This window comes from Melanerpes formicivorus, unplaced genomic scaffold, assembly GCF_026170545.1.
Source record: "Melanerpes formicivorus ecotype bairdi unplaced genomic scaffold, bMelFor1.0.p_v2 SCAF_23, whole genome shotgun sequence".
Taxonomy (NCBI): Eukaryota; Metazoa; Chordata; class Aves; order Piciformes; family Picidae; genus Melanerpes; species Melanerpes formicivorus.
The window spans coordinates 12,245,677-12,268,555 of NW_027142375.1; the positions used below are offsets into that span (position 1 = coordinate 12,245,677).

General features: G+C 41.0%; 1 protein-coding gene and 1 long non-coding RNA gene across 2 annotated transcripts; one reads left to right on the forward strand and one right to left on the reverse strand.

Annotated features, from left to right (window-relative positions):
- Positions 1-2,846: 2,846 nt before the first annotated feature.
- Positions 2,847-18,316, reverse strand: TMEM106B (transmembrane protein 106B). The gene is made up of 8 exons (XM_068152521.1): positions 18,183-18,316; positions 14,819-15,040; positions 12,119-12,182; positions 10,494-10,653; positions 9,595-9,735; positions 9,454-9,503; positions 8,870-8,923; positions 2,847-8,156 (listed from the first exon to the last, which is right to left on the reverse strand). Exons 2-8 carry the CDS (start codon positions 15,036-15,038, stop codon positions 8,018-8,020), a joined length of 828 nt encoding a protein of 275 aa, XP_068008622.1. The 5' UTR covers positions 15,039-15,040; positions 18,183-18,316; the 3' UTR covers positions 2,847-8,017.
- LOC137448223 (uncharacterized) lies at positions 17,705-22,807 on the forward strand. Its single transcript, XR_010989005.1, has 3 exons — positions 17,705-17,995; positions 21,959-22,071; positions 22,681-22,807. It is a non-coding gene; the product is annotated as an uncharacterized lncRNA (long non-coding RNA).
- Positions 22,808-22,879: the final 72 nt, after the last annotated feature.

Consider the following 22,879-nt stretch of genomic DNA (forward strand, 5'->3'; position numbering starts at 1 on the left):
TGTGGTATGACTGTCAGAGGAAAAACCAGACAAAGGCAAATTATGTTCATTTCTCAACCTCATTTATATTTGCTAGGGCTGCAAGAAGTGGTACTTTCTAAAAACCTCTCAAGAATGATCTACATCATTACCTTTCAGATACCCATAACTGTAGTCAGTGAAATGTTACATTACAGTGGTGCTGCAGCTCCTTAATCAAGTTCTAGTTTTACTGTATTAGGTGATTCACTGGCTCATGAAAAAGCATCTCCATTATGAAGCAGTGTCAGCTCTCTATTGCCCATGACAGCTCATTAAACTGTGTGGCACCTGCTACCCATACACAGGAAACACAAGTGAGGCATCTCAGCTCTCAGGGTTTTAGAGGCAGGGATTCCTGAAGAAGAATGGGAAGGCAAAGAAAGGGAGGGGAAATGTAGAGGAATCTGTACCTCATCTGACAGCAAGAGGCTTCTAGGAAAATAAAGGTGTGATTTAGTATTCCTGAAGTCGTCATAGTCACAATGGAAGACAATTAGTGTCATTCATAAGTAGTGTGCCCAAACTTCTCAGGTGCTGGCACAACAAATGCCAAGTATGTGCTCAGACACAATCACATAGAAGGCTGCATGAAGTTTTGAGACGTGAAACCACCTACAGCCAGCCAAGGAAACCTCTCAAACCTTTCAGAATTTTCTAGTATTGTCAGGTCTTTGAAGCTGAGCCATTTTAGGATGTCTGATCTTCCAGTAGTTAGATTTCAAGAACATTTGCTTTGGGTGTTCTGGAATAGCGAGGTCTTTAAACCTGTCCAAATCTACTTTTGTTTACCTGTTCCCATCTGACAGTCTATGCCTTCCAGTCCTTCCCACACTCTCCAGACAGACAAGGTGATGTTTGAAATCTGGCTGGCAGGAAATCACTTTTGTACTCCCCTACCTGCCCTGGATGGAGAAAACACCACCAGGAGAGGAATCCAAATCATGCAGTTTGAAGTATCTGAATCAAATAAAATCTTTCATTGCTCAAAACATACTTTTGCCTACCTGTCCTCAGACAGGTAGGACAATAGAGAAGCAGTTCTTCACATGCATCCAAACTCTTGTTATAGTCTTATAATTACTTATTACAGTAAAATACTGCTTAAAGGTTACTTTTCTCCAGTTTACACTGCTCAATAAAGGGCTTGTCCCAGTATGAAAGTTGGGACACCATTCACAACAGTCTGGGAAGGAAAAAGGATTACATGGTAGGGAGGTAAGAAAAAAAAAGGCAAGCATGACTAACCTTCCATCTAAACTTAGTTGTAAAGAACTAAAGTATCACACAGTATCACAGTGTAACTTAGGTTGGAAAGGACCTCGAAGATCATCTAGTCCAACCTATCAACACAGATCTCCTCTTGAACGCCTCCAGGGACGATGACTCAACCACCTCCCTGGGCAGCCCGTTCCAATGACAAATGACTCGCTCAGTGAAGAACTTTCTCCTCATCTCGAGTCTAAACCTCCCCTGGCGCAGCTTGAGACTGTGTCCCCTTGTTCTGGTGCTGGTTGCCTGAGAGAAGAGGCCAACCCCCTCCTGGCTACAACCACCTTTCAGGTAGTTGTAGAGGGCAATGAGGTCACCCCTGAGCCTCCTCTTCTCCAGGCTAAACAATCCCAGCTCCCTCAGCCTCTCCTCATAGGGCTTGTGTTCAAGGCCTCTCACCAGCCTTGTTACCCTTCTCTGGACATGTTCAAGTGTTTTGATGTCCTTCTTAAACTGAGGTGCCCAGAACTGGACACAGGACTCGAGGTGTGGCCTAACCAGTGCTGTGTACAGGGGCAGAATGACCTCCCTGCTCCTGCTGGCCACACTATTCCTAATGCAGGCCAGGATGCCATTGGCCCTCCTGGCCACACTGCTGGCTCATATTCAGGTGGCTGTCGATCAGCACCCCCAGGTCCCTCTCTGTTTGGGAGCTCTCCAGCCACTCCGACCCCAAAGTGATCCACAAGCTGAAACAAAACAGCCTGAAAACCCCACACCCTAAAAGCCCTTTAGTTATCCATTAGAAGTCAATGAGGCAGTCATCAATATGCATCAGGTTTCTCCAGGAGATAACTTGACACCCCCTGAAGATGTTTTAAAGCACCTGTGAGAGACTGGTAGTGACATTTGAGCACGCTAGGGATGTTTTGAGCACTTCAAATAAAACCATGGGTTTTGTTGTCCAGCTTGAAAAAAGTAAAGCTTTTAGGCAATAATGGTTCTTTAAAATAACTGTAAAGAGCTGTATTGGGGCTGGTTGGGACACAGCAAATTTTCTTCACAGGTTTGTGGCTAAAGCAGTGCTGGTAACACACTGGTTAATGCTAAGCAGTGCCCCTACCAGAGGGGGAAGGCAGGCCTGCTGATAGGGAATAAATTATTTTGCTTTGCTTCTGCATACATCTTTGCTCCTCAACTTTCCCTCCACCCACCCCCTGAGTTTCCTTGCTTTTGTCCTAATTCTCTCCATCATCCCACTAGAACAAAAAATCTGGTAGTGTAAGTGGGGGGCTCATCTGCTGTCTTGAGCCTAGTTTAACTCCAGCTGCTTCAGTGGTCCAGTCAGACAACAGTATTTTATTCACATACGATGCTTAGGTTTCAGGAACTCAGGTTTGTTACAGCCTTAATAAATCATAATATAGAGATCTATATTAAAAAAGAAGTATATTGCAAAGTTCTCATGTTGTATAATGCCAAGTTACAAAAATTGAAATCACACCATTGAAAATACTTGAAAGCTTGTGGGGAAAAATACTGGGAGATAGGGGGAAACTTGTGGGAGATAGAAGGAGAGAATATCAGTTCAAAGGAACAAAAGAGCTACATCCACATTTTGGGGTTTTTTAATATAAAATTTAATGTCATGAATCAAACAGTTGTGTTTAGAAACATCTGTATAATGAAGTTAACTCCAGATTTTGAACCTCTAAATAACAAGATCCTTTGCCCCAGTTAACTTACATTAAGATAATCTTCTGTCCTGCAAGTCAATCCCGAATATCCCTTGACTTACAGAGTGTTTATCATGCTGAAATTGATAGTTTGCTACACAATTACAAGAACAACAGTTTACAGTTCTTAAGTTACAAAAATAGTTATCACTCATTAGTTTTCTATACATATCTCAAGCCATTATTTGCACACTCTGTACAGTGGGTATTAACAGTGGTTAATTTTGCTTCCTTAAAACAAAAATGAATTACATCACTGACCGTCAGATCCAAAATATTCAGGTGCTGCAATACACTTGCATGTCTGGCACTAAATATCCCTGCCCAGAAAAAGCAGTTTTCAGTACCCAAAAGACATATGCATCCAGGTTGTTAAGACCCTTATGATGAAGAGGACAGCAGGATGGTCAGGGTGTTACTGTCACCAACAGACTCCTTGCAGACAACTGTTCCAGTCCAACAGGGCTGCATACAGGCTGAAAAGGAAGCTTGCAAGGCAAAAAGCTGTAGGGCAGCAGAACCAACTACCCCAAACCACCCTTCTGGCAGTGTCCAGAACTCCTCAGCTAAAACAGGAAGGTCATTTCTCAAGTAGACAAACACTGGATGTTTTTGCTACTCAAGTTATTGTTTCCATCATGTGCTGGTTGCGCTTGAGCTTGGGTTTCATTTCACCTCCAACCTTCCCCTCCCCTCCAAGAAAACTAATCTAGATGCTTTGGCCCAATCAGTACCAACACTGACAAATGCTTTGCTGATTGCAGTAGTTCATTAAGTACATTGGTTGCACTTGCATTATTTCTCCTTCAGAGGTAATAGTAAGCCTGGAAGCATTATTAGGGCTGTGGTATTTTGCCAGACAGGCAAGCAAGGAAAGTAGTTCTGAGAGGTGTTACTGCTAGGTCTTACCCACCTCTTAACTCTCAAAGCTAAGTTCAACTGATGATAAGCTTCACACAGCTGCATAACTCTGAAATAAGTCAATCATTTCTTAAGCTGCTGTCTGGAATGAGACAGATGCTCAACTACAGATCTAGGGGAGGGGTGGGAAAAAAAGTACAGCTACAACTAATCACCCCATTAGCACCACCAAAAAGAACATAAATAAAAAGGAAGCCTTCAATGCTGGCTAAGAACTAACATTTTAACATTTCTCAATCTAGAAACGTTTTGCAGACTACTCCAAGCACTCCCCTTCCCATCATTGAGGGCACACCACTTCAGTCAAATGGTTAAAGACCTTAAAAGTTCAACCCAAGCACTCAGCTTTACACACCACAAAACAAAAAAGCCCAAAGTAGTCATGTTTGCAAATTACTACTAGGAAAAAAACCCAATTGTTCACTTGCAGAACTTGTAGGACAACTTGGAACAAAGTCACCTAAGGCATGTACTTAGGTTTGCCAACATAAGCTAAAGAATACAAACATCACAATGTTAACAGCAAGGTCATGCACACATCAGAAGTGCATTAGGAATTTCAAAGCTATACCACACAGGAAAAAAAAGACAGTTATGTTTGTCTTTACAAGAGATTAAGAATGAAGCAACTATTTCCTCAACATCAAAATGAGTAAACAAATTAGGAATGAGCTTCTAGAGGCTTTTCCCCACATCAGGAATTCAAGTGTCAGGTACTTTTATTAACTAAGAGTGCTTCCCTTTAAACTTTTCCAAATGGACATTTGATGGTTCTATCTTTGTTTGGTTGCTTTATTCAGGTCATTAATTCTTAAAGCATCATAGTTAAAATGTAAAATAATTCTATTCTCCAGGTCAGAATGGCCAAACAGCCAACATTTTTACCCATTTAAGTGTTCCATATTGATTTAGGATTTCAGTATTTTACATTGATTCTACAGAGAATACATTAAATTGTGGGGTTTTTTTGGCATTACAGTGCAACATCTGGACCACCGGTTTAGGGGATAACTAATTGAGCTTCCATTTTGAAGTGCAACAGGTTTTGGTACAGGAATTGCTACAAAAAAAAAAAAAAATCAAGTGAGAAGAATTATACAGGAAATAAATCCCTTGAAACACAACACTACAATGCCAGCAGATGTGTATTTGACAGCACTGGAAGATTATGGGAAAGTTACAAGAGAAATATGAATCCCTTCAGAGGAAGTCCTTCAGAAACCATCTTTCACACAGGAAAACAAAACAGAAAAGGCAAAATAAATCATGATTCTTCAAGCTGACCTGCTGGAAATAACTTGTACTTATTGACTTACAGTGAGCTGGAAGGCTTGCCTTTATTTTAAAATCAGATTTAAAAAGTGAAATAATTACAGGTCTGTCACTTGACTCTATTCTCAGAGCTTATCTAAAACGTTATACAGGTTAACATTGGTTTCCCTTGCTCCCTTTGTATGTTTCCAAGCTCAGCCACAGAAATCAAGCCTAAGTATTCAAACAGTCCCTTATCTGACAGGATGTTGTATCAAAATTAGTAGTTAAATTCAAATACTTGTCTTGATGGTTATTAGTAATGTGCTGCCAGCTTTGCAAGGACAAATGAGCACATGCTGAACCATACACCTTTGATTCTCTTCTGATTTGAGGATTCATCAATAAGATCTCTACCCCCCTCCTTATTTTTCAAGATGAGAACTCTTGGTCATTCAGTAAAGTCTACCATAAATTTATGGTGTTAAAGTTCATATCCATTAGATACCTCAGATGACAAACATTATATGAGTTGTATCTTTGCTCTTCTGACACGTTCACAGAAAGAATAATTCTACTCCTAATTCTATATTTAGCATCAGCCAATAACAAGCATTTTGTGGAACTTCTGACCCACAGATTTAAGTGAGTGTTTTGCTCAGCATGACTGCCTAACTGGCAAAGGTCAGTTTGAGCCTCAACACTGTAACTTCAGTGTAATGTCACCTTGTCACACTTGTTCAAACAGCATTTGGGTCTGTCACCAAATAATTTTGTTATTGTGCCATTCCAGTTATATAAACTTTTAGCCTTTGAAGGAAAAAAGACTTCTTTAAATTAGAATACATCTCCGCCTACAGCTGTCTTCTACTTAAACCCCCCTAACCAACCAACCCCTGAACAAACCAACCCAACACTCCACATGTCAATATTTTGACCTAGATGGACCTCTCTCCTAGCCAGCTCCCCACTGTCCTGGTCTTCAGTTATCACCTGTTATCTTTTCAGGACAAGCTTCTGCATGCATTTTCTCAGCCACAAGACTGAATGTCACCTATAGTCCAGGAAGACTAGAGTCAGTTGTGAACTAGTTTCCCTTATGATTGCAGCTGTACCAAGGAATGTTTAGTTTGAAGTGCCCAGATTCAAGAATAATTCAGAAGGTACCGACTGTAAATCATCAGAATTGATTATGCCAGACTCAGCTCTCCAAAGCCAAAAGCTGCCATCTTCATAGTATCAACAATTCCATGGAACTGACAGTTTAGGTTCCCAGATTTTTCACATTCTCAGGAAGAGCTCTCAGCAGTTCAAATAGAGGAGGATTTTTTTTTTTGGGGGTGGGGTGGGTTAATTTCTTCAGTCTTAGTCCACTGATATTCTTTTCCCCACTCACCCAATCAGGGGCATCTAAGAGAGGTTGATAAAGAAAAGATTAATACAGACATGTGCCTTCACTGAAGTACTGGAGCACAAGAGATTGTTAGTTGTAAGAAGTTACTCAGTAGCCTTTTTCCATAGTGTTTATTGCTAATTCATATTAGATAGCTTATTGAGCAGCACAAAACCAGCAATATACATTTTAGAAAATATATTATTCATTACAAGGTAACAGGACCTTCTTACAGCTGTATCTTAAGTCTAATTCAGGAATAAGACACTCCTGATCTAGTTAATTAAAAAGTTCTGTACCTAACCCTTCAAGCAGTCAGCCTTCAGAAGTCAAGCAACTTTCTACCCCAAAATTTACAATCACCGTGTTTGATACTAACCCCAGAAATTCTCACTGTGCAAACTATTCCACTGTAACTATTTAACAGCTTTGTTCTAAGTCAGTCTCATGATTCCACCAGCATTTACTCTTGCAGAAAGAATTGCTTTACTCTCCCTAACTCCAACATGAACTGTGAGTGCTCTGGAGATTGCTCACAACATATTAATACTTTTTAAGTAGTTTAGATACACAGTGAATTAAAACAAAAATTATGAAAATTTACATCCAGCTGCCCAAACCCATGCTGTTTCCCTGATTTTAGTAGCTGTACTCCAAAGTTTAAGGGAGAGGGAGGGGGGGAAGGCAAGAAAAGGAAAAAAGAAAGATACTGTCAAATTCTTTAGCCATTGTTTTTCTACAGTCTGGAAGATACTTTGTCAGTAATGATTCCAAGGGTTCTTTTTAAACCAAACAACATTCTCCTTACAACATCCCAGAGGTAGCAGGAGGTAAAATGAAAAGATGCCAGATTCCAGAAGTTGCACATTCAAGTATAGTGTCATCCAAGAGAGCTTTCCTGGCTTTCACAGACTGCATGTCACTTCTAATCAATCACGTATAGCAAATGAAAAGTAGAATCCTAAAGTAAAGAACTATTGCCACTGGGTTACTAAGAGAAGTTTCATACTCAGATACTTCAAAGTAATCTTGTTATTTGAGTAGTATGACTGTGAGTTTTAATATTCAAATATCAAGAACTGAAGTATAAACTTATAATTTGAGTATCAAGTTCTCCAAAATGCTCATTAGTGACACATTTCACCTAAACACAGAAATACACAGTTACTCTAAGCTGATGTACCACACAGTAAAGAAAGGTCCCAGTTCAGTTCAAGACTCTGATATTCCCACTCTCCCTCCCACCACACAGCTTGACAGAAGTGCTTACAGTAACAGAAAGCAAACAGAAGGGGAAAACACAACATTTAACAAGTGCATCTATATACATTTTGCACCTTTTCCCTCCCTGCACCTGAAGTGAACAGGTCTCCATGTTTGCTACGCTTCACATGCATGTACTCTTCCCTTCACACAGTACCAGTCCTACTGGAAGGATCACTGCAAGCATCAACAGCAGTAGTTTCACACTAACCAACAGGTGCTTTTATTGAGGAGGCTGAAGTACATTTAAATATTCTGACTGGCCCAGCTGGTAGGTTGTGTTTCCTCCACAGTCCACGTACTGGTATCGCTCCTGGGATATTTGCTCGGAGTGGACAAAGTAAGAGGTTGTCACTGTCACTCTTAAAAAGAGAAAACAGAAGAGAGAGTTGTTTTGTAAGAGGCTTGAGTCTCCTGATATAACAGGTCATTGTTTTTACATTAGCAGAGTTTTCAAAAAGAAGTCAAGTTATAACCAACACTAGTTTACCACTATAAATCTTCAACATGAAAGGCATTTGGTTCCCTTAGCACTTTTTCTAATGAAATTGGTAAAATTGAGGCGTATGCAAGGAGAAAACCAATTATCTGAAAAGCCACAGCCATAACTGGTCTACAATTCCCCCTTTCCCCTCAGAAGAAAAAATAAGACACCACTATGCTGCTATTTATGCCATCAGTCAAAAAAAGCAAACCCTGGCAAAGTACTAAGAGCTGCAACTGTTCCAAGATCACAAAGATCTTGGCAAATTTTTGGACAGTGGTTGATACACAAACTCAGTTTTTAAAGTGTCTGAGACCTTAGCAGCTCCATGGCTGCAGACCAACTGCAGAGCAGACACAGTAATAACAGTTTCTCCTATTCAAGTGTCTTTACATCACCAGAACCTGCCAAAACACAACTTCAATAACTATGACGATCCTACCTTAAAAAAGAAGTTGTTTTTATCCGTGATGCAAAGGCTCTAGGATTCATCACTTCTGAGTAATATTTCAATCATAATTGCATTTTTATGCTACATTTACATTACATTTTTACAGGTGTTCCCAACAAATAGGAAGTTTCCATACTTACTGCATCATCACTACTATGTTATGCACTTTGATAGATGGTAAAGTGCAGAAGTCACTACAAAAAAAGAGAAGCAACTGTTAGATTTGCATGAGGCTTTTACAGGTAATCATTTAAAAAGCAAGAATTGGTGTTTTTCAATATCAAATTTCTACAGTTAAGGGTCTCTTATTACCAGTTACAGCCTATGCACTGCATCACTGTGCTGAAGCAATGAATATTCTCACATGTACAAATCACATATTAGTCTGTTCTCTCTAACAATGTTCACAAACACTTGCTGTCCGGAAGGAGAGCAAGTCCACATCTCAGACTGCAGGCACTGACACATGGCAGTTTCTCTGCCACTACTCCAGGTCTGCACAATTCACCTCTGTGCTGGACCAGCAAGCGGATCATTGATCCAAGCTATTGCCAAGGCTGCAGCTACCAAGCAGAAAAGCCTGAAATCATGCAAAGTTCTCTCTTTCTCCAAAGGAGCTGGCATCCACTGGAACTGCACACAGACAAGCCTCAATAGTTAACTTCCTGTTCAGTGTAAGAGAACATTTGGTTTTGTTACCACAATACACAGAGTGTACACTTACAACATGTAGCTCATTTCATCTTGTATGACTGTGGGCACCATATAGTCAATCTAAAATAAAGAAATAAATGAAAGCACAAAGTGAGTAGATTTATACATGAAAATTAACATGCACCCATCTTTGAAACCCTATCCAGATTACCTGTTTCATATCCAGAGGACCAATGTTGGTGATGTTGTTTAGCCGTGCTTTGCCAATAACTGTTTTTGAAAACTGAACCTGGGCTGTGATATTTGCCACTTCGACAGAGTAGCAGTTGTTGTTCGTTATATTTAGTGTGGTCTGAAAAAAACAAACACACACAAAACACTAACAACTATCCATTTTGAGTATGCTGAGCACACATACTGACCAAGACAGCAATACTAGCCTTGGAGGACTGAGAGGCAGGGTGGGCAAGGAACCAACCACTTAAGGGTTGTTTTATGAATATACTGAGCAGCACAAACTTCTGCACAGCTCCCCTAGTGACCACCTTCCGCTGCAAAGATTTTATTTCTTGCTATCCTCAATTATTCCTTAAAAAAAAAAAATATTATTAGCTATCACAGGGCCCTTTAATTGCATGGCTGCTTTGCTTTATTTAAAATGAGGAACTCTACCAAAAGTCTTCATGTGTTGACTCCATTACCGAGTGGAGAAGCATGTGGAAAGCACTCCTTTAAGTTTAAAGGTAGACAACAAATTTTTAACTCAAAACCAGTTTTGACAGATGTACAAGACCATGGCAGCACTTAATAACATTCCTACATTGACACACCACACTTAAATCATTGCAAGAAGAATGCAGACAACTTCAAAGTCACTGTTCCCATAAAAACAGAAGGTGTAATGGTAGCTTGCAACTACACTTCTGCTAGCTATAGCTACAGGAACCAGACGCAGCAGGGGCAGTTACACTGATCAGTTTGAAAGTTCTATCTGCTTGTATTTCTTACTGCACTAAGCTCACCAAGTAGACCACAACTTGCATGTGTGCTGAAGTGTGGCAGTAGTTGCATTTCTCCATGACACATATCCCCCCAGACAGCTGGGCTTACTGTGATGTTGAGATAGATGATTCGTCTATCCGGTTCGTAGCTGACGTACACCGACTTCACACCAACATATTCCACGTCGATTGCACGAGGGAACAAGAAGAACACAGGCAGCCCAGAAAGCAGTAAACACACAATTACAGAAGCAGTCACATAGAGCTTTCTGAAAAACAAACAAACAACAAAACAGATTTCAGAGTCAAAACCAAATTAAAACGAGTGGCATGTTATTTCCTTTTAAATGATAAGGAGCAGGATTACTCAATACAACTAGTTCAGTTTATTTCTAACTTCCATTAGCTTCCAAAAGGGTAAAAAAAGCTATGCTGCTCTTCACCCCTCTGCCTCTTTTTATATATAGTCTTGTTTACACATCAGAAATCAAGTTTCAAAACATGTGGTCATCCCAACATTAGTAACTTAAGAGGAAAATGGAAGAGGTAAATATTTATGTGCTCTGAAACACAAGTGCTTCCTCTTCAAATCTATTTATAGCAGACCTCTTGTCACTCTGCTGGACTCTTGCACAATGTACCCAGAAGGAAGAACAATGTTCTTGCATTCTTTACATTGTTTTCTCGGTCTTTAAAGACTTTAAGGGAAAGTGTTAGACTCCTGATAAGGAATGGGATATATAAAAGGTGAGTGTGTGTGTATGAGAATTAAAATAATGAAAAAAACAACTCACAAATACAAGGCTACACTGCAGCCTATTTTCTCAAAATTAGAAGATTCAAGTAATTGGTTTCAAATCTGTACTACAACTATATGAGACACAATCCAGGAAAGTGTTACATGAAGTTACTTTATTTCTTTTTCTGGCACTTAGTTCTACAAAAACATCCAAACACTATGGGAAAAAGTCAATATTTTACCAAAGAAGGAGGCCTGAGCACTGTAATTGCAGGGAAAAAGATATTTAAATATGCTATATGAGAATGATGAATGTATTAACTTTGCTAGCTGCTCAGCTTTCCAAATTAATTTCCAGGTAGCAGAAATTTTGTAAGAGTGGGCCAACAAAGTTACTACTTTTATTTGGATTTGAACACTGAAGATGTATCTGCTTAGATGAATTAAAATGCTAGAGACTGATAAACACTTGCATAAATACCTGCATAAAGAGATCATGTCTTTGTAAGACACTGTAGAGGGGTGTACACACACCTGTTAATAATAACTCTGAGAGGTAGAGGTTAAGGCTGGTATTATTATTAAAGGACACAGTCTCAGGCTGCACCAGGGGAGGTTTAGGTTGAAGGTTAGGAGGAAGTTTTACACAGAGAGAGTGACTGCCCATTGGAATGGGCTGCCCGAAGAGGTGGTGGAGTCACCACCACTGGAGGTGTTTAGGAAGAGACTTGATAGGGTGCTTGGTTGCATGGTTTAGTTGATTAGGTGGTGTTGGATGATAGGTTGGACACTATGATCTTGAAGGTCTCTTCCAACCTGGTGTATTCTATTCTATTCCACTCATAAGCAGGGCTCCTTCAACACCAAGTGCAAGAAAGCATGCCACTGATTTTATCTTGATCCTTCTTAACCCTCTCTCCTTTAAATTGCTGAATTTTAACCAGAAAAGAAAAATTAACTGTAGATTCATGTATCAGAACTAACTATTGACTTACGTTCTTCTTGGCTTCAGTCTCTGATCACTGTATGGAATTAGTGCTACCAGCTGATTTTCCTGTCCTGGAAACAAAAACACCCTTTCAGAATTCCACCAAACAAAGAATAAGTATTGTTGTAGTTACTTCAAACAAAAAGTACCCATTATAACTCAATGGCACCAAAGAATAAACACTAAAGGTAAATAAAGATTTAAATTCCAGATAATGGCCTAAGTGGAATATTTCTGTAGCTTATGTCACTTTCTGAAATAGAGCATGGCTTACATGACATGAAGAAGAAAAAAGTGTCAAGTCCACAAAAACCAAAACTAGCAACAAATTTTGCCTCTGTGCTGCATACAAGCACAGGAGACAGCGCACCTCCCAGACAGAGGTACACAGCAGTTTCCAGCTCTCTCTGCCAGACCACATAAAGTCACAGGATAAAACATTCAGAAGCTTGCACAGTAAGACCTGATCCAGAAGGCATTCTACACATACTCTTCTGAAAAGCAGATGTCACTTTTGTTAAAAAAATAATAACTATAAGAAAAAAAGAAGTATCAACTTGGGGGTGGCTTTGGCAACAAGTTAAACATAGACTGTTCTGGCAATCGCTGCTATGCACAACCATTTCTCACAGGACTTAGCAGCAGCACCCTGTCAGTCATAAAAACATCTACTGGAATTACACCAAACCACAAGTTACTTCACCACATACCATTTTTAAGAGGGACATATCTTAACAAGATAAATAAAGAATGCTATTATAGATGAGCTGTTGAAAATACATGGACTACAACTGTCTTCAGAGCTTTTATTATTTACTGTACAAGAAAAAGGAATTGAAATTCATACAAGAATCCTCCAAAGAACAGGCTTTTGAACATAGGAATTTCCACCATTGCTAGTGCTTTTACAAGTAAAACTTGTTTCTGATACTATCTAATATTTCAAGTTATCAGGCAAACAAACAAACCCTTCCTTCTCTATAGTCTTCTGGTTAAGACCGGTTTCAGCTGCATAGCTTCTCCACACTTAAAATTTGCTGAATTCAGAGATACTCCAAAAACAGATCTCAGCATAGAAGTTTTAACAGCTAACACAAATAAATCTCTTATATTTGCAACTATTTGAACATCCTGAGGCTTCTACCACTTATTCCCAGGTGAGACAGAAGTATTTGTGAACTATCCCAGAATCTAACTGAAGCACATGTACAAGGACAGTATGACAGAGACCAGCCAGTTTTCACAAGCTGCTGGTCACAATAACTTCTAGGAAACTGAGTAAGAAAGAATTCTGGTAAAAACAATGCAGTCCCAAACAAGAAACTTTCTCATCAGCTCCTCCCTACCCTGCCAAAGGGAACATCTTACAGCTGGGGCAGAAGGCTGTGCCTTGGCATACTGCACTTAAAACTTTCTCCTTGCCCAGTTTCAGATACCCTGCACGGTTTCAAAGGTTTGTTTCTAAAAAGCTATTCAGGTGACTTATCGTACAGCAGTGTAATGCAGCAGAATGTGGTCTTAAAAGAAAAGGCAAAGCAAAGGATGAGGGCAGCCAGCAAACAAAACCTTTGGGCACAAAGACAAGTGCTGTGCAGCCTACTGCTTCCTGGGGCAGCCAGATCAGAGCAGAAAATTTGCTATGCATCATCAACTAAAAGGTGTTGCAACACAGGTAAAATTTTCAGTTCCTCACACGTACACAACAACCAAGCTTGCAACTTTCCCCATACCATTTTAAAGACAGCCAACACCTTCCAAATGCTAACCTAGACCAACAGTGATGTCAAGTATGTTATAGCTCTGGATGACTTCCTGTACAGGGTTTTAAGTGCTGAAAATTTTGGCATCATAGCATTTTTGCTTTAAAACAAAAAGTAATCTGTATTGGATGCATATTTTCCAGCAACACAACGACAAGGGACATCCCAGATATACTGTCATACTGCAAAGAAGTGTTTTGCTTTAGAAGTTTATTTTTCAAACAAGCATTTCTGGAATTTGTTATTCAGTGTATGGCTTTAAATAAACAGAGATCCTCCTCCAGCTGTGAACAATATCCAAAGCGTTATGTAACATGAACTGAGTATGGTGGCAGTTATTAACCCCCTCACACCTGCTTTCAGAGTGCTGACTTGTTAAAGCCAGCAAGAATTATAAAGCTTTTACTTCCATTAGGCTGCCTCCCTAATGCAAATACAAGTAGGAAGTTTAGGGTAGGGAAGGTGAGGTGGGGACACTGATCTCCTCAAGTTTTGGTATAAGCAACCCTTTTTTTTAGGAATTAAAATATTTAAATAACAAATTAGATTGACTATCTACATAGGCAGACCTACATTCTTTCTCCCCATACCAGTGAAAGGTTTAACACTCTGTATTTGCAGCTATTTTTGCCAAGTTGTATATTAATTGCAGTTTAGATGCAATAAAAATGGGGGAAAAAAAATGAAGGTTTGGGAATTCAACTTGCAAGAATTAGGGGTAGGCATGCATAGGTGTACTACAATCATACAGATAAGACCCAACAGGCAACAGGCAAAACTGAGTCAATTTATGTTTCCTTTATCCAGTCTACTCAAAACGTGCTTAGTGCTAAGGAGTCAAGATGATGAAAAATCATCTTGTATTGTTTGCACAGATTGTTACAGTTACAACTGCACATGATTGGGAGGTAAATTTAGAGGCTGAAATGGAAATAAAGTAGACTTACCTCGTGGAATTCTTCCTGTTCCCTGGCAAGTTGGGCAGGTGACGCTGTCCCTTCCTGTGAATTCCACATAAGGAAACTGCGACACATCTCCACATCTGCTGTCCTCATTGTGGGATTCTGAGTTAACTAACCCATTCCTCATGTTATCAGACACTGTGCTTCCATCATATCCATCCTCCTTGCATGTGTGCAAAGGCAGGTGAGAAAGAGATTTTCCCATGTCTACAATAAAAGTCAGAAGAAAATTTTCAGAGAAAACATTCAAACACTGCTTGGACTCCTCATGCCCTCTATCCAGATCACTTAGGACCTGCAAAACACTAAGGCCCTACCAAGCTGGAGTCAATCCCAAGTTGTAAGAACCTGAACTAACTGGGAGCTTTGTTCAGATCCTCTAATATGCACAGGTTGAAGAGGGATCAAAGAGACTTCCAAGTTAAAACATCTGGCAAAAGGCTGTAGGTCTAGTACTGCTTTTCAAAGAATTGCACAGATTTTCATACAACACATATAAAAAAAAAACACAAGTTCAAGACTGGGCTCTAAAAAGCAAGTTTGCCATTTTCAATGGATTTTACATACACTACAGACCCAATTCTAATAAGCTTTTTAAGTTAGGCTGGTTTTGAGGACACAGGATCAGCCACTAATTTCCAAACCAGAAGTCTCCAGGTGTTTAAACTGATGATTCTTTTTAACCCAAAGGAGGACTGGCTTGCAAGAAAGTCAAAGAAAAAAATGGAGTTGCTTTACCATAGCTGCTGGCAAAGTGTAGCATTTAGAAACTTGTTTAAAAAAAAAAAAAAGGTGTTAATTACACAACCATTTTTGCCATATATGCAAATTCTCACATTTTCTTATTTCTGTAGCTTTTCACTGAAACTACCTTGAAACACAGATCACTTGAAACTAAGGTTGTAATGAAGTGGTGCTAACTTCCTTAATTTGCATCAAGTGGAAAACAAATGAAGGAACTAAAAATGTACATCTGTGAAGCAGTGGAGATCAGTTGTCCAGCTTGTCCCCATAACCCATTTTAGTTGCTTAAGACAGAGACACCAGTCACTTAAGTCACTACTCTTGAGAACAGGATGTTTTAGAGAGCAGACAAAACTTCAGTTTTTCCATTGTTTTTAGAAGTGACTGCAAGTAATTATCATGCTGGTTTACTCAGAAGGGAAACCTGAAGAATTGAGAGCAAAGTAAGCTGGAGTATTTGAAACCAACCACTCAAGACAGAACAGAAAGATCTCAAACTTAATGATAACACAAGCACATTAATTCATTGTATTGCCAAAGTCTAGGTGAATGTAGGAGGGGAAAACTAATTTGACAAATGCCAAACAGTCCCAGTTACTGTTCCAAATACTCAGTATTCTTTTATTCATTTAAGTCACCCTTACAAAAGGGGAAAAAATCCCTCTTCTCACGATGCTACAGCACTTTTAGAACATTCTAAGTTTGAGAGATAGTCAATAAAGGAAGTTGTTGAAAATTGAAACTATTGAGCTATTGAAATATTTTTCTTAAAAGGCTGTTGACAATGTTGTTGAATATTTTGTTTGTGGTTTTTGCTTACTGTTCTCCTTGTAGCTGACCTATAGCCTTTAAGCTATGAAACCTGAGTCCTGCAGCTTAGGCAAGAGCTGTCAGCCATCCGTCTGAAAGCTTAGGGATCAATACCTTGCGCTGCTGTGCTACACCTGTATTCAACTTCCCTGCTTTACTGATGGCAGGCTCAGGCTATGTGAATGTGAACAACTAAATAGAAAACAAGTAGCAACTCTGTAGGAAAAAGCAGTCATTGAAGACCCAACATCCACGCTATACACGTTTTGTGTGTTTATTTCATACTAGTTCTTGTCTCGACTCACATTAACGCCCAACTGAAATGCACCTTCTAGTTTTAGCTTCTTCCAAAAGGAAGACAAGTTTGTGCACTCCTAGATCACTGTGATGTGAACCAAACTGCAGCAAGCAAAAATGATCTGAAACTCATTTCAAGAGCTCGATTTTTATTAGAATTAAAATACCAATGCAGATGTATCCTCTAATGCCAACACTACCTGAGCTCCAGTAATTATTATTTAATAGCACTGTCCTGCTGCCAGAGAATTAAAACACGTCTCAGTTCACAAATGAGAAAACAGACACCAACCATCAAGTGAAATGTGTTCCACCAATGTGCTTTCTCCACCCCCAACCCATTTTTTTTTTCCCAGCTGACCAAAACTCAGCAACTTTGTTCTTTCATCCAGCACTTACACACTGAACACTAGTTGTTCTGGGAATGTATCATCTCCATATGAGACAGCTTCTATAATGTCACCGAAGTCACAAACCCTACTCTTCCTTAATGGCTGTGCTTTGATTCACTATCTCACTTGTAACTGATGTAGATGATCCAAGTCTCCTTGGACTTGCCTGGAGTTCCCTTGAATTCAGACTGTTAGAAAGTGCTTGGTACATTAAACATTGCTGTGCTGAGCAGGTGCTGTTTAAGACTGCATCCTGCAGCTTGCCATGGCACTGCAGCATGACGGAACACAAACCCCAAGCAACGTCCTAAGCGTACAGAACCACCACATCCTGAGTTACACACAAGGCTGGGGGGAAAAAACCTTTGTGTTTGTAAACCCTGTGAAACTTTATAAAACAGGCTGGCATACTTATCCAAAGATTTTCGGTGGCATTCTTGTCCCTTATATGCAAATATGTAAAACTGAGGTTACAAACCTACTTTTTCAAAGCAGTAGAACATTTTTAAGCACAACCATGTTCTGCTACGCCAGCTGTGGCTTCAACACGACTGTTGCAAGCTCCTCCAAAACAGAGGAAGCTGCGAGATAAGGTGATGATGACTCGGCAGTCACAAAACAGCCAGACACCCGCAGGCATCTCTAGTGCTGCCTTTTACGACCCCTTTAGAACCTAAACTCGGAAAGGCTGGAGCTGCGAGAAATACGGGAGTCAGGACCCTCCCCAGGATTCACGGATTTTCTCGCCCGCCAAGCCGGAGTAGGAGCCGCTCTCGAAAACATGGCGAAGTTTCCAGCCAGTGGGAGCGGACTAAGGCCCAAGGGAAGCCGACCGATGGCCGATGAGCTCGGCCGCTGCCGGGCTGCCCTGAAGAGGAAAGGTCTCGGCGCGGAGGGCCGCGGGCAGCTGACCCTGGAGGTAACCGACCCCCCGCCGTGGGTCTGCCCGGGCCTCACCGAAGCCCACGAACCACCGTCACTACCCCCCACGCCTAGCGCCCAGCTCCGCCGGGGCCTCGCAACGGTAGGCCGCGCTCGGCCTGGCTCCCGTACGGGCCCGCCGCCGCCCCCCAGCTCCCCTCTGTCGCTGAAGCGGCCCTCCCCACCTGCGGCGCGGGCTCCGCGGGCCGGGCCGAGCCGAGGCGAGGCAAGCCGAGGCGGGCCGAGGCGGGGGACGGCAGGCTGCGCCGGCCGCAGGCAACAGCAGGGCCCAAAGCTCCAGGTGTAGCAGAGCTGCCTCTGCGGTAAAGTCCCGATCTGCGGCTGCGCGGGGAGGCGGGGGCGGAGCTCCGTCCCGTTCCGTTCAGTTGCTGTCGGCCGCGGGGGGAGCTGCTCTGTGGGGCTTTCTTGACTGTCCCTTGGTTGCGGGTCGGGTCGCGGCTGTCCTTTGGGTTGGCGGAAGGCTCGGGAGTCACACAGAAACCGCCGTCTTGAGCGGTGAGGTGGTGCCCGAGACAAGGGTGTGGGCTGAGGAGTGCTCCTGTGCCCCAGGGCCAGAGGAAAAGGAGCCCCTCTCCGCGGCGAAGGAGTGCAGAGCAGGGTGCGTTTCCTTCCCAGGTTTCTCATATTCCTGGTGAGCAGGTCTTAGGAGGAGCGCCTGAGGGAGCTGGGGTTGTTTAGTCTGGAGAAAAGGGGAAATGTCGCTCTCTACATCTCCCTGAAGGGAGGTTTTAGTGAGTTGGGTGCTGGTTTCTTCTCCCAGGTAACAAGCCATAGGATGAAAGGAAAGGGTTTCAGGCTGCACCAGGAGAGGTTTAGATTGGAAATTGGGAAAAAAAATCTTTACATAAAGAGTGGTCAGGCATAGGAAGAGGCTGCCCAGGGGGAGATGTTGGAGTCACCATCTCTGGAGATGTTAAAAAAAAAAGAAGTGTAGACATGGCACTTCAGGACATGATTTAGTAGGAGTGGTGGTGGTGGGTTGATGATTAGATTTGATGACCTTAAAGGTCTTTTTCCAACCACAATGATTCTGTGATTCTGTGCTATGATTCTCTGTCAGCAGCTGTTTGCTGCTCTACCTGCAGCTGCATGCTGCCTCTCCACATAAGCTCCACGTAGTGTTGCTCACAGGAAAAAAACGTGGAGATTTTTCTTTCTGCATCTGAGTTTGCTTTGTGGTAGCTCCGCACCACAACTGTTCGTTTCTGCTACCTGTTTGATAGCTCTGGTGAAACTCACTCACCAGGCTGGGCTTGGGAGGAAACAAGATGCTTGAGCAAGAGAAGCTATGGCAGATTAGCAAAAAGAGCGTGGGAAATGAGCCTTAACTGCTTCACTTCAGCTTTATAATTCATGTCGTATTATACAAGGTTGCTTGTGCACTGAATGTTTATTTAGGGCATGGGCAATGAAGTGTTTTCTGAGTGATTAGCTAGAGCAAAGTGAAGTACATTGGAAGTGAACAACTTGTGATTTTATTTGTGCTTCAATGTCGTTGCCTCTGGTCCCTGACAACCGCCACTCTGAGGAGCACAAAGCACAGTTAGTGATAGCTTTCAGCTGTCCAAACAGAAAGTGAGAACATGAAGTATTTGCCTTTTATGTTGCTTTAAATAATAGCGGCAGCCAGGCACATTGACCTGAATCATCACACAAGAGGGGACATGCTGGAAAAGGTCTAGCAAAAAGGGGTTTGGAACAAGTTTGGGAGGTCATGCTGAGTTCTGGCAATTCAAAGTTACTCAGCCTGACAAGTTCTCTTAATACCGATTTATTCAAGAGAAATATTGTTAGGGAATTGTAATTAGGGTGGAGATTTTGATCAAATCTGAATTTTTGCACCTTAAACTGCAGCAGTTTTAGTCAGATACTAGCAGCCCTCAAACTCATCTTCACCAGATGTCACGGTTACCCAACAGAGTGTTTCCCTTGCTATGACAGAAACAACAGTTGAAATCAGCATGGGCTTTAGAGACATTTCTGTATAATTAATAGAGATGTTTCCGGTTAAAGACTTCTCACTACTTGCGATAGCTTTTCCTCGTAGCTTTGACAAAACCAGAAGTGGTTTGGTTTGGTCTCATTAAAGCTGTCATGATGGAAGGGAAGTGGTTTATTTATGTTAATTTAGAAAGTATATTTTAAAGATACCATTTTAGAAGGAGAAATGGATACACTGGAGGGATCTAGAGGCCTGGAAGTGGAAGTATCTTCAGGCTCATTTATAAATCCTCATAATTTATTTGCTGCATGCTAAAGTAGTGCAATGAAGCCTGAGAATATACAGTACAGTGTTACACCCACTGTTCAGGCTTGGAAAACATGAAGAATGCATGATAACAAGATGTGCAAATTAGAAGTACTTAAATATGCAATGAGATACTTAAAAGTATTACCAAGATGGGTTGCTGAGCTTGGGCTAATCAAGACAAGGGTCTCTGTGATTACAGCAAGGGTATTTTGCAGTAAGGAAGTACAGGCTGCACAGCATCCAATAGTGACAGATCATGAACTGAATAGATTATGTCTAGATGAGGAATGCATGCTTAAACATAGAAATTGATCAGAAATGCAAGGTAAATAGTAGTGCTAGTAGGAGGGGCATGAAATGGAAACACTTGGCATGACAAGAGAAGCTGAGATCATCACCTTCGGACTGAATTATGGGACAGTTGCAAGTTATGTGGGCTCTTAGTTCTCACAGATCACTAAGCTGTTTATGCTTCTGATAGTGTATCAGTAAAGAAATGCAAGTGGTAAGTCTGGTTTCAAGTCAGGTTGTGTGGCTGGGATATAAGCGAATCAGGTCCTGGAGAGTGTTTGAATTAGCAACCCCTATGGCAGCTGGTTTTGTCAGTGTGCAGCCTTCCAGGTCTTGTGAGGACCTGCAAGAGATGTAGACCTTAGAAGTACCAACAAAGAATTATATTTGCTTCTAATTTGCTCCCTGTGAATAACAAGATGTTGCTCAGAGCCCCCAGGCAACCTGACCTTGAATGTTTCCTGGGCTGGGGCTTGTACCACCATGTTTTAACCTGTGTCCTAGTGCTGCTTTGAGGAGTAATTGCACTAAATACAAATCATTTAAGAAATCCACTGTATTAATTTGATCTGTTTGGGATTCTTAAAACCTGCAGTTTTGAAACAACCTTTTCCCCTCCCTGTATTTCAGAAATTGTATTCTCTGGTAAATTATATTCAGGTATTAGACTGTGTCCAAAAATATTTATCACGGATACTTTCATTGCTATGTATGTTCTGTTGGTAGGGCCTGTGCACTGAGTTACTTTGCATGAATAAAACATAAACAGTCTTTTATAACTGGTGTGTTTTATGATGTATTGCACAGGTACTGATAGCAGCCATTCTTGCAACACTCCATGGTCTTCTGCAGTATATACACAGGATCACACCTTATAGTTTCTCTTTGTTCACCACATGTGCACAAACCTTAAATTCTGCATTAGATGACAAATGAATGAGATGATTATATTTTGTAAGAACATTTCTTTTTAATCCATTCCTTCATAATTGTGTTGCTGTACAAGAACTGTGCTTGCTCACTGCACTACACACTTCTAGCGCTTAGCAGAAAATAGTCCCTATTTCTCCTGTTTACCTATGTGGAAAAAACCCAAAACAACCCAAAACATATAACTGAATATTGATGGGGAAAACCCAATACTGATAACAATTCACAGATCTAACCAAAGAATAACAAGTATTGTGATCTGTTGGCTGAATGACCTTGTGATACACCTTAATGTTTTTTAATAGATTCTTTAAGATCTAGGTTTTTGCGAATCATGTGCAGAACCATTTGCCTTTACCTTAGAGGAGCAGCTGTGGCTGCCTTCAGACATGCATATGGACATAGAATAATACTGAGCAGCCCCATTGATCTTGGACTCATCTGATTTACATATGATCTGTGTTGCAGTTTCTGATGGAGGAAAATACAAGCAAGGAGATTCTGCTTTGTTCTTCACTTTGAGGGTGGCAGAGCACTGGAACTGACTGCCTAGAGAGGTTGTGGAGCCTTTGTCTCTGCAGGTATTCAAAACTCACCTGGATGTGTTCCTGTGTGATTTACTTTAGATGATTCTGCTCTAGCAAGGGAGTTGGACTAGATGATCTTCAGATGTCCCTTTCAACCCCCACCATTCTGTGATGATTTCTAATGCGTGGCTTGACTAGCTTCAATCAAATGGGCTGTATGCAGAGTTAAACCTATTATTGAGAGGCTTTTTAACTGGTATAAAAACCCCAGGGGCAGACTTGAACAACTAATGGAACATTTGGCCTTTAAGCATTCAAGTTTATTTAACTTTTAAAAAGAATACATTTTCCATATATTTGGGAAAAGGAATGAGATATGTGTAAGCTACATAAGCCTCTGAGAAGGTCTAGTTTCCTGCATGTGGAAAGCTGTGCAAGTGATGATGACTCAGTCTCTCACTGACTTTGCTAACACAACAGAATTAGTATGCCACAATGCAACAAATAAATGGTCCTTGATGTTGTTTTATTTCTATGTAACTTGATCAGCACCAAGAAAATCCTCTTGTACCTTAAAAATGCTTTGTTATTGCTTTTCTGAAGCATGTTGGGGGAAATCCAGTACTAAGTCCTCTATCTTTCCTTTATGACACTGGTTTAAAGTTCAGGACTCAATCTGGGCAACCTTTTGGACAAGTTATTCCATCATTTATGGAGAGAAATTGATTTATGGCATGAGTCTAACAGATGCATGAAGCACTTTTTTGAGCCACTACTGAAATACGAGAAGTGGTACCCAAAGCAGGTGAGTAAGAGGTGATAGAAGAGGCAACGTCAGGAGCAACAGTGTGAACAGATAACA

Excerpts from the sequence above, each read along its gene's own strand:
- TMEM106B (XM_068152521.1), bottom strand. The coding sequence starts at position 15,038 with ATGGGAAAATCTCTTTCTCACCTGCCTTTGCACACATGCAAGGAGGAT. Across the intron at positions 10,654-12,118 it reads AGACTGAAGCCAAGAAGAAC|AAAGCTCTATGTGACTGCTT; the intron begins GTAAGTCAATAG and ends TTTGTTTTTCAG. Across the intron at positions 9,504-9,594 it reads GTCCTCTGGATATGAAACAG|ATTGACTATATGGTGCCCAC; the intron begins GTAATCTGGATA and ends TCTTTATTTTAG.